This window comes from Lutra lutra, chromosome 3 (genome assembly GCF_902655055.1).
Source record: "Lutra lutra chromosome 3, mLutLut1.2, whole genome shotgun sequence".
In the NCBI taxonomy this organism is placed as follows: Eukaryota; Metazoa; Chordata; class Mammalia; order Carnivora; family Mustelidae; genus Lutra; species Lutra lutra.
Genome location: NC_062280.1, coordinates 59,863,745 through 59,876,059, shown reverse-complemented (window position 1 = coordinate 59,876,059; position 12,315 = coordinate 59,863,745). Strand labels below are relative to the sequence as shown.

At 40.0% G+C, this 12,315-nt stretch overlaps 1 protein-coding gene across 1 annotated transcript in view; it reads left to right on the top strand.

The window, feature by feature from the left end:
- Window positions 1-12,315, top strand: part of FAP (fibroblast activation protein alpha) — a 74,790-nt gene that overhangs the window by 41,565 nt on the left and 20,910 nt on the right. The window contains 5 exon segments of the mRNA XM_047722423.1: window positions 1,431-1,535; window positions 1,634-1,704; window positions 3,498-3,551; window positions 5,482-5,606; window positions 9,705-9,752. Of these exon segments, the coding sequence (XP_047578379.1) occupies window positions 1,431-1,535; window positions 1,634-1,704; window positions 3,498-3,551; window positions 5,482-5,606; window positions 9,705-9,752 (403 nt within the window).

Genomic DNA, 12,315 nt, shown 5'->3' with positions numbered 1-12,315 from the left:
TCTGGTGATTCTTGTGAGGGCATTAATCCCATCCAGAGGGGCTCTAACCCTATGACCTCATCTCATCCTACTCACTGCCAAAGGTCCCACCTCCGAATACCGTCCTAGTGGCGGGCTAGGGTTTCAAAATATGAATTTTGGGGGCAATAGAAACATTCAGTCCATAATAGTCACCATTGGAGATTCTGGGTTCAAATGAATTTTGGAGAATGTTCTTCAGACCACTACAGATACCATACCCAAATAAATTACATTTTAATATGCAATCATAACCATCAATTTTATAAAAAAGCATCAATTATCAGATCACACGTGGAGCCTTCACTTAAAAAGCCTACAGCAACTAAAAGATACTGGTAGTTTGGTTGTTGTCCCTTGGTCAGTTCTGAAGGAAGCACTTCTGGCTAGAGACAGCTGGTTTGGGATTATTTGTGGGAATCTCTACTGGGAGATGCAGAGCAGCTCTTCCTTCATGTGGCCGTTTTTTGCCTTTTTTCCACATCTCAATGACAACAAAGCCAACAAATCTAAGATAGGGTTGGTTTTTTTTTTGCCTTTTTTTTCAATTGAAATGAATGCTTTTTGTTTTTTGGGTTTTTTTATTACGTTGAGTTGATGGTTATTTTTTTAATGGTGAAACTACTAGCTGATATAGGGTGTGAGTACATTTGCAGGATTTTAGTTCTCTATATCATTCTGGTGTGAGGTGTTGCTTGCTCTGTTCCAGAGCACAGGTAAGCTGAGTGTCAGAGACTCCTTCGGTCATTTAGCAGTTCCCAGCAGGGCCCAGTGGGGGCCCTGGGAAGAGGTCAGAGACAGGCAACGAGACCTGATTGGCTCCCTGAGCTCAAGGAGTAAACCTCCTACTTGTCTTAGCTGGGGAAACAATTTTATCTCAAGTCTGGAAGTTCTAGAAGCTTCTTTCCAACGTTAAAAACCGTGGCTAGCAGGCCATGATATTTTCATGTTTTAAAATGTCTTCATTGAGTCATTGGCATTAGGTGCTTGGCATAAGACAAATCAAAAATCAAAAGAACTATCAGCCTTCATGAGTCACACTTTGGTCAAATACCACATTTTAAAGTTTGACTTGACTAGATAGCAACACTCACTTGTGATTCTTTTAACTCTATTTCAAACCACATTATTTCCAAGCATAGACATTCAATCCAAATTAAACATTATAAGCACAGCATTATGTAGTAGCAATTAAGCAGCAGTTGGAATGTGCAAATGCCTGTTAGAATCCCTAGGAAAGCTGTCTATCTGAAAGAATAGGATTTCAGATGTGAGTGATAGAAGACAGGGGAGGCAAGATGTTCTGGTTCCTATAATCCTAACTATCCACTGCTTTTAACAACAACAAAAAAAAAATCTATAGTTTTAGTTTGGTTTGTCTTTTGAACATAACCTCTGTTCATTTCTTCCAGTTCTTTGTTTCAACACCCGTTTTCAGCTATGATGCCATTTCGTACTACAAAATATTTAGCGACAAGGATGGCTACAAACATATTCACTATATCAAAGACACTGTGGTATGTTCCTTCCAAGATTTATCTCCTCAAAGATCATTCACTTGAGGTTGCTCAAATAACGCTCAGCTTCACACAACATAATGTTTGTCTTTTTATAGGAAAATGCTATTCAAATTACAAGTGGCAAGTGGGAGGCCATAAATATATTCAGAGTAACACAGGATTCACTGTAAGTATTGCATGAAGCATGATGCACCATTCAGGTTTTAATTGGCACTGATGGACACACAAATGATACTGTACCACCTCTTCGTTAAGAACATTTTTGGTTACTTACTCTATACGTTAGTCAGATCGCTGTCGTTTCGTGAAGCCTGCACATTCTTTAACAGCTAGTTAACATGATTTCTTTCAGGAAAGAATATTTGGTAAGCGGTCATGTCTCTTCTGATACTTGGTAGATAATTAAAGTATAAAATTTTAAAAATAACAACTCCTTTTAAACACAAATTTTATTCTTTATCACTCAAAGAAAGGAACAAGCTTCAAAAATCCATAAAGGGCAGCCCGTAAATGCAGACATTTTTTTTGGTAGTGATTCACTGTTATAGAAATTTAAGATCATTATTGGTAACAGCTATCATTTTTTGAACAATTACTTCCTACCACATACTGTGAAGTAGAAACACAGGTAGGGAAAACCCAAAGGCAGGAAGACCCAGTGATGGTGTTAATCGTGGCCTGCAAAATGGGGGCCTGAACTAAAATGGCGGCAATGAGATACAGACTCTTGGAAGGAAAAGCTATGCCCCTTTTTTTGTGTGTCCTTAGCGCTTAGCATAATGTCTGACACAGTGCTGGAATTCAGTAAACGTCTGTTAAATGAATGAGAGGAAGGGCACATGGCCTTAAGGACAGGTGGAGGATGAACAAGACAGCTGACTTCGTGGCAGTGAAGGAAAAGGGAAGGAAAGGCAAAGTGGACTCGGTCGCCAGGATTAGATGGAGGCAACCGTGAAGTCGCTGAGAGAACAGGAAAGCCGTGGGGGGCTGCTTAGAAAAGACACGGAGTAGTCTGCTCACTGGTGGTTTGAGATGATGATGTGCAGAAGAGATGTGCAAGTGCTCATTCCCTCGGCTGGAGTCATGTGACGTTAGTCATAGCACTCCGAAGGATGCTGGTTTAGAAGACACAGTTACTCCTAGGAGTGATTTGCATTCTCTTACCTTTTCTTTCTACTCGGGGATAATGAGGTGTTTATGACAGTGAAGACATAGAAGCTCCTGGGCCACTGAGCAGTCCTAAGAATTAAAAATGGGAAACGGAACCTGATTTTCTACACTCCATTATGCTCTCCCTCACCCCTCCCCCCCGCCAAAAAAAAAAAAAAAAAAAAGACAGTTACTTCGTGATATTCAGATGAACTCACAGAGGAGTGAAAATCATGCCACTAAATTGGATTTCCCACTTCACTGCTATATTAAGACAGGTTAGAACTGGGACCCAGATACTTAAGTAACAAGTATGTTCTCTTGTGACTTCTTTTGCATCTGGGTAAATTAACATGGCCCTTTGTTTGGTGTTGTAGCATGGATGCATTTCTGAATTTGTAACAAATTCATCTGTTGTTGGAGCTTCTGTAAAGCAAATTCAAAATGTCTTCAGAATCATGGACAAAATTAATATAGCCCAGAGAGCCCAGTAAACTGTAATGGATCAGGAAGGAGGTGACATTAGTCAATATCCTACCTTATACCATGTAATCGTAACTAATGAATCAATATACCTATAATAAAAAAGGAGTATTCAACATAATTTAATCTTTCTCTTATGATTTGAAAGTGAGAGTAAATACATAACATTCAGACTTATAAACAGCAGTGATTTATCTACATAAGTGCCAAATAATAGTTTCATTAGACACACATTGAACTCTATTTATCCTATTAGTATTAATACTAACAATCCTGTCAGCATTTAGTTATCAATACTTATTTGATAACTTCTGAATATATTTTCAGGTTTTATTCTAGCAATGAATTTGAAGGCTACCCCGGAAGAAGAAATATATATAGGTAATTTATGTCAATATATTCTAATATTTTATACATTAATATTTGAGTGAAAATCTGTCAGAGGCATTTGGATATGCAGAATATTTTTTAAAGCCTGAAATGTAATAAAAATTATATGTGATCAAGGTAAAACATCCAGAGAATCGTACACCACATCAGTATAAAAATATACACTTCCCTGGGGCATCTGGTGGCTCAGTTGGTTAAGCCTTCAACTCTTGGTTTTGGCTGAGGTCAGGATCTCAGGGTTGCGAGATCAAGCCCTGCCTCGGGTGGGGGGAGGGGTTTGCACTCAGCAGGGATTCTGCTTGATATTCTCTCTCTCCTTCTCTCTCTGCCCCTCCTCCTGCGCATACGTGCACATGTACTTTCTCTCTCAAAAAATAAATAAATCTTAAAAAAAATTATATACACCCCCCAAATATTAGTTAACTCAAAATGTTTTCAGAGAAAAAGTTAAGAGATTCTAATGCTGATATAAGCATGATACTAAATACTTCAACTAAATTTAGAGGTAATTGAGGACATTCATCCATTTAGCAGCCACTTACTAAGTCCCTACTGTGTACCAGGCCTTGTGGCTATTGCCTTATCATGTGATTTCTTTTAATATGGCTCACTTTGGCATAAGCCTATTACTATTGGAAAGAATTCATCTCTGTCCCTAAATTAGTGTTTAAGTTGGTCCAGTTGTCCCCTTGGTGATTGGAATGGTGCCCTTAATAGCCCTCTCCAAATATAGAAGTAGAAGTCATAGTTACCATGGGCTGGTAGTTTGCTATATGTCAGGCACCTTGTTACCTACTTTTCATTGGTAATTTCATTTAATCCCCACAACTTCAGGAGGCAGGTGATATTGTTAGAGCCAGAATTTTGTACCTGGGCATGCTGACCTAGCCCCCTTACTGTTAACTGCTTACCTAACATTCTAAGATTAGACAAAAATGTGAATATGAATATGAACTGTAACCAAGGAAATAAGGAATTTTCCCCCTGCTGCATTCCTCTGCTCCCTCCTGGATCATGACTTCTTATCTATTGGAGAGAATCCTTCTGTGGTGCTAGCAATGTCTCTGGCTCCCCTTAACCATGCCCAAGGCAAGGTCAAGGGCAGCAGCAAAAGGAATACTGGAGGAGCAAATTATTTTACCAGCCACAACAGACTCTGACCACGACCCTGTCCTGGCATCATCATACCATCTAGTCTGCCCCAGATTAGAATCTGATTCTGAGGGTTTGGGGTCAGGTCTGGAAGTCTGTATGTTAAAGCCAGTCACCCCCCCTCAGGAGCCATGCAGAAGCTTTGCTGGGGAGAGGGTGGGTCCAATGTGGTAAGTATAGTTGGTTTGTGTTAAGAATGTGGTGGGGGGAAGCATTCTCGGGAAGAGCTTCCCTGACCCTAAACTTCCTTCAGAAAGGATTGAAAGGCACAGGAGGCACTTAAAAACTATGTTTTTTTTTTTATTTCCACTTTGCTTATGACTGATTTCCCCTTCCAGATATATGATAAGAACAGCGACCCCTTTCTTGGTGAGACTGCCAGACTTTCCTTGCATGTTTTGCATGGGAGTACAAAAAGAGAGATGGGAAGATGAAGAACTATGCATTGCCAAGCACTCTGTAAGATGTAAGGGATGAATGGCTATGGGAAGTGGTTACCTCACTCCCATTCAAGGTGTTAGATATTTCTCTCACCCCAGAGAAACCAAAGGGCTTCTCTCTCAAAGCTTGTGCCTCTTCAGGCAAAGATGATTGAAAATCAGGCTACATCAAAATACTGTAATTCCCCTTCACTTTAAATGATATTGGCAAGAGAAAAATAGAGTGGGTTTGATGTCAATATGTAAATTAGTCATTTTACATGGAGTAGTACATTTTGATAAATACAATCTCAAAATTTCAGCTTAGTTTTATTTTCATTTTCCTCTAGAATTAGCATTGGAAGCTATCCTCCAAGCAAAAAGTGCATTACTTGCCATCTAAGGAAAGAAAGGTGCCAATATTACACAGCAAGTTTCAGTGACTACGCCAAGTACTATGCACTTGTCTGCTATGGTAGGTAAAGGACCCGCCACAAGCTCCGCCACCCCACAGCCAATGTTGTCGTCCCTGTCACCATCGTCCTCTGATCAATCCTAAACTACAGGTTATCAAACACTTGTTATATATGGGGGATCTTACCTATGTTATCTTATCTAATGCTTATGGGGAAAAAAATAAAAGGAAGATTGGAGAGCATTTTTATCCCGATATTTTGCAGTTGAGGAAATAGAATGACTTGCAAATGATCCACACTGCTGGTAAGCAGCAGAGCCAGAATGGGAGCAGGGAGGTGTTGACTGCAGATCCCAAGCTCTTGCCGACCATGTGCCACAGCAGCATGACGTTAACGTTATATGCAAACACGAGCTACCCAAGCAAGACTTGAGCAGTATCACAGAAAGAAGCCATCCCTATTAAAATGGTTGCTGGACTTTGGCCCCATTTGCCTGGAGAAATGTCAAATTCCAACAGCCAGGGTAAAGAATAAAGTTCTAGAAACCTGAACTCCTTCCCTTGGAGGCCAATATTTCTTTGAGCTATAGTTTCAGGAAGGATGGAAAGTAAACCTTTGTCACCTCATAGGTCCTTTCTAAATTAGGGAAATATAAGTAATTCATTCAAATAGTAAAAGGTCATAAGGAATAAAGTAGACCAAATACTTCCAGGTTTTTTAGGCCATGTGTAAGCTTAGTGAATAATTTCCATCCAAATAATTTTCTTTTATGCATAACACCTTATCTATATCTTGAACATATGACAAGCCATGAAAAAGGTTAAGTTAGGCATCAGTAGATCAATGAGATATGTTGGGGTCTCAGTAGGCATCATGGAGATTTGGAAAACAGACTTGAGAAATATCTATTTTTCCATTCTCTACCCCATCCCCCTAACTAATCCCTGAGTTTTCCTGGTGAGGAACAGCCAACAGAGAATGTTATTATGAGCTAGATGCTACTCTACTGTTTCTGGTATCAACTCCCAGTGGAAGGTAGCTGAGACAACAAATGGAATCTTTGATGGAGATCCCTGACCAGTTTCGGCAGACCCCACGTTCTTTATTTCCTAAAAGGAAGGCTGCCTTGTCGTGCCACTTTCCTCATCCCTATCACCTGGCTCCAGAACCCCAGCCCCTGCTCAAGTGACTGTGGAAGTGAATAAACATTTTAACTCAAATGGTCCCTTTAAAAATGACATGAGTTGTCAGTTTGATACAACTACTTTCACAAAATGTTGAGTCAATGACATCTTTGAAAAGCCAAGAGATTGTTGTTCCTGACTGTATGCACTGATTGTGGTGATGGCACTTAAAGATATATATTAAATGTCCTTCTCAAATTATATGCAACATTTTTCAACCCAACTCAAATTATATGCAAATTTTTCAACATTTGAAAGCTTTACATGCCAGGCATCTAGTATCATTGAACTAACTATACTGAGTCATCAGTTTGTCTTTCTCTCCTGAAGGTAGAGGCTCCTTTCTTTTCATCTTTACATTCATAAGGCCAAGAAAAATGGTTACTGCACAATAATTATGCATAATGCATAATGGTTGAATGGACATTGGTGCTAAAGAAGATCAAAGCCCATTGCCTTTTGCAAGGCCTTACAAAAAACTTGTTCTTATGCTGACATTTTTACCCACTGAGACCTCAGTGACCCTACACTTGCATACATTCGTTTATATTTTTATGCATTCTGCATTTGTATAATGCTTCAAACCTTTTTGAAAGCACTCTACCATTTTTTATATCACTTTGTCTTCCTAATACCTGCCTGAGTCTGAGTGCCCACTGGAAAGATAAGGAAGCAAAGACTAAGCTCTCCTCAAAAGTTGGTGGAAGAGTCCTTTCTAGAACTTGAATCGCCTGACTTTTCCACACTCACTCTTGCTCGGCAGTATGGTAATTTCCCATTTAGCAAAAAATATACTGTGTGGGAAGCATCACATCGTCTGGTGTTTTTGAAGCTCCAGTAAAATGAGTCACTGAGCCATCATAAGAAAAACCTTGAAATCTTTCCCTTTAGGACTAAGAGTAAAGCCTCATTATGTAACTTCAAACTCTCCAAGAGATGGTGAGTAAATCCCAGATAATAGGATTAAATAGGTAAAAATCCCCTTCCTGATGCTGATGAAACAGAAGTAATGCAAAGGAGGGACTCCAGACAATTGAGGCTTTTAAGCCACTGCAACCACATGCTCAGGCCATTTGTATCCAGAGTGGACAGTCATTAGTCTGTCTCAGAATTTGGCCAAAAAAGATATGCTAGTTGTCACTACTAGAGCTGCATACCCATGAAAATTCCATAGGGTGGTTGCTGGTTGACTGAAGTCAAGAAATTCAGATTCATGTTTCATTTCCTTATATTTTGACCAAAAATATAATATGTGTTTGTGCCTTCTAATAACTTTGAAGAAAAGCTGGTCAAAATGAAAATCTCTGAAATTAAATTCTATAAAATTTTGAAACTCCACACAATAGAGAATTATTTTTTGAGAAAGCCTAATAAATGATATCCCTTCTCCTCACACTCAAGTCAGGCTGAGGAGTCAGGCAGGAAATTAAAATATCAGCTTTATTACCTGTAAAGGTTACTCAAAATTACAATTAAACAAATATGGCTACAACTAGACAGCCACTGGCTGCCCCCACAGACCCCAGCATTATTCCACTTAGAGCACTGAGGATCCCTTCAAGAACAGGCAGAAAGAAGCCAGGAACAAAGCAGAAGAAGGAGTTACTTATAGCCAGGTCTTCTGAGAACTCATCAAAAAGGTTATCCCCCTTCAGCTTGCTTGGGATCCAGAGTGCTACTCTAATGATATTCCACAGAGAAGGAAGAAGCATCAGGAGTACAAATGAACCTCTATCCCCAACCTCCATGATGTGTCTTTTAACCCATTGACTGCCAGAACAAATTTATCCTTTAAAAGTATATTTTGAGGGGCCTCTGGGTGGGTCAGTCAGTTAAGCTTCCCACTCTTGATCTCAGCTTAGGTCTTGATCTCCGGGTCATTGAGTTCAAGTCCCCCATTGGGGTCCACATTGAGTGTGGTGCCTACTTGACAAAAATAAAAAAAAATTAAAAAGTATAATTCCAGGTATTATTTATCTTATGGTTCAAGTAAGTTAGAGATAATTAGTGTTTAATTTTTGTAGATCTTGTTAAAATGGCCTGTTTCTGCACAGAGCACCCAAGTCTGTACTGCAGTATGTTGTGGACACTAGCATGCCACTCAGAACCCCCCCACTTAGGACTGAATCCCTCATTCCACCAGCTGTTGAGAGTGCCGGTAGCCACCGACAGCTCACAGCTGAGCCCCCACCCTAGGAATCGATCTCATCCCATGCTGCATCCAAAGACTGCTCCAATATGGGGTATAAAAGCTGGCCATTTTGGTACATGGAGGTCTTTCTGCCAACCATTCAGCTCCAGATTCCCTTTGGGGTCTGGTAAGGTTTGTGTTTTGACTGCACTAAAGCCTACCTTCCCTCACCACCCCATCCTTCCTTTCCCAGAAGTGAGCATCCTAATACTCCCCCCAGGAAAACCTCTGGGCCACAAAACTTCTGATTCTCTTTCCCAGGGAATGTCACCTACCACAGCCTATAGGTAACATATTCTATATACATTTATCTCTGCATCTATTGATTACAAGGTGGTGGGGGAGGTGATGGGTTCCACCCACCAAAATAAAATGAACATTGGACCAAGAAGCCAGATGGAAAGTATCATCTGGATGCTGGTGAAGATTATCAGATAATAAAGACACAGCTAATACTAGCCCTTACAACATGATGTCTTCTCAGATGGCCATTTATCATGGCAGATCCTGTGGGCCATTTGTGTAATGAGATCTGGGCTATTCAAGATCACTCCTGGAAAAGCTCACAAGCAACTCTTCTCTCACATCTATTCTTTAATTGAGCTCTAATCTCGTGTTGTTTAAATGTAACTTAAAAGGTGATATTTACTTCTCCATGGGAAAAAAAGTAGCTGTAGAATTGAGATATACTTGAGCTTGACATTAATCACAAATATGACCAGTATCTTATTGGAAACTCAGTGTTATGCTAAAGCATGTTTTTGTTTTCATGCTGTGCACAGGCCCCGGCCTCCCGATTTCCACCCTTCATGACGGCCACACTGATCAAGGTACGCTAACTTGCATGCTCTTGTCTAAAAAAATCCTGAACTCTGGGTGACATTATGCTGGAGGCAGCAAGACAGTTTCCCCACACCAACAAGGGGAACTGTGTTGGAATCTTGTGGTCATAGAGCCTATAGTCACATAGACTTGGATATCCTTTGAGTCAAATCTGACCCTCTGAAATCTAATATTATTTGCAGTAAGAACCTGGCATCACACAGATGAGTTATATCACAGGGATCCATGCTGTCTTCCCCAGTCAGCTTTATCAAAAACACAGGCGGTTAGCTTTGGAAGGAAACTTAGGTATTTAGCACAACCTCTCTCCCAAATAAGAATTTCTACTTCACTGCAACATTCCAACTAGAGACAAATTCCAGATCTAAGTCCAGTTCAAAGCAGAGGCTGTCTGACTATCACGCTGGCTCTTTTGTTCTAACAGCTACATCACACTGTTGCTATGAATGAAATCCCTCAAATTTAGAGGCTTTTCCCATTTTCAGCTATTATCAAGACAGTCCTCCTCCAACCCATATCTGTGACATTGGTTCAAAATACTTCACAGATCAAAGATGACCATCATTGCTCTCACCAGAGTGATCTGAGTATGTGATTGCCCCCATACTCTTCCCACAGTTGCCCTTGTGTCTTTTGATTTAGTGCTGAACAACGTTGTAGGGTTGAAGTTGAGGGAGACGAGGGATAATGAGGGACTTTAGGACTCGAGCCTGTGCTCCTCCCTGGACAGCTTCGGTGACAAGTCAGGAGACTGCCCAGGGGTCAGCTTGACTGCCAACACAATGGCTCAAATAAAATAAGGTAATAAGGAAAATAAGGTAATGAGGAAAAACAGAGTCAATTCAGAAGCTCTGGGCAGGGCAGGTATTATAACAGAGGTGCGATGAATTTAGTGTCATTTTGAAGTTGTGGGGGTTTTTTTGTTGTTGTTTGTTTGGTTGGTTAGTTGGCTGGTTTTGTTTGTTTGTTTGTTTGTTTACCTCATGTCTAATAATGAAATATCTTTAAGAATAAAAGATTGTATTTCTCAGCATGGCTCATCTCAACCTTCAGTAAGAGACATTTTAAAGCAATACTACATTCAAATCTGTAAGATTTTGTTTTAATGGAAATTCCCATAAGTGTATGATTCCCATTTTATCATGACAGCTAAAGGTCAGCCTTCCTTTTTTCAGAGCATGAATTTCCACATTCTTATTATCCTTCTCCTATTCCTGCCAGATACCAATTTCAGTACTGCATACAAAAGTGTTATTACTTCACCCAATACTTAGAAAATAGGTGCAGTGCTCATGTCACTCTCATTTCTCATATGTATTTATATGTTTTCTAACCCTCGAATAGAATGTGATTTTTTTAGAACACAGTTCTGCAAACTCGCCTCGTGATGAAATTCTCCAGAGACGTTTATTATAAATACAGATGCTCAGGCCCTCCCCAGAAATTCCAGTTCAGTAGATCTTAGATTGGGCTAGGGAATCTGAAATTTTAAATAATTCTCAGATAAGCAGCTTTTTAGAGCTGATGCTAGGTCTTCTGTTTATCGGCAGGGTTTTTTGTTTTTTTTTTCTCACTCATTTTCTGTTGCATTTGGTGACAGAAATCTTTACACAACAGATATTTATTAAGCGCCTATCACATTAAGTCAGACATTGTGCTGGATACTAGATCCTTAAAAATGAACAGATTAGATATGGTCTGTGTCCTCAAGGAGATTATAAATCAATGGAGAATGCAAACATGTGAGTGGGTAATATAGTGGAATAAATGACTAGGATGGAGGAAAAAGAGCAGGAAAGCACATAAGCAGAGTACTATATCTGAGGCTTGGGGGTTAGGAAGTGTCTCCTAATGATTGATAGATCAAACTGGAAACTCACTAATATAAAGGAGGAATTAATGCTGCTTAGATGTCTGGCTTGGTCAAGTGGATTGATATTAATGCTTTTTACTGGAAGAGGGATTTGCAGCCAAAAGAATGTTTTTGGGGAGATGATGAATTTTGTTTTTAATGTTGAGCTTGAGATGCCGATGGGATAGCCAAGTGGGGCTCTCCTGGAGTGACAGAGTTTTGGATCTGGACACTGGATTGAAGATGAGGAACAAGAAGTCATTTCATTTTAATTTATGAAATCCACGGTTACTAAGACCATGGAAGTGGATAAGACCACAGAGTAGGAATAAAGCTGTGTGGAATACCAACATGAGAAATGGGAAGAGAAAAATGAACCTATGAAGGAGACAGAGAGAGGAACAGAAGGAGAATAACCTTGAGAGTAGGGTATCATAGAATGCGGGGAGGAGAGAATCTCAGGAAAGAGGGAGGGCTCATCCATGTCAAGTGCTACAGGGAGTGAAGTGATACCCACTCTGAATCAATTAATTTAGCAAGAGGGAGATTACCATTGGCTTGGTCAGACCAGTTGCAGAGAAACAGTGGAGGTGGGAGCCAGACTGAAGCAAGTTTAGGCTTGATAGGACATAAGTAAAAAGAGAATCTTTTCAGTAGACCTCCCTGAGGAGAGGAGGACAGAGGTGGGGTAATGACCG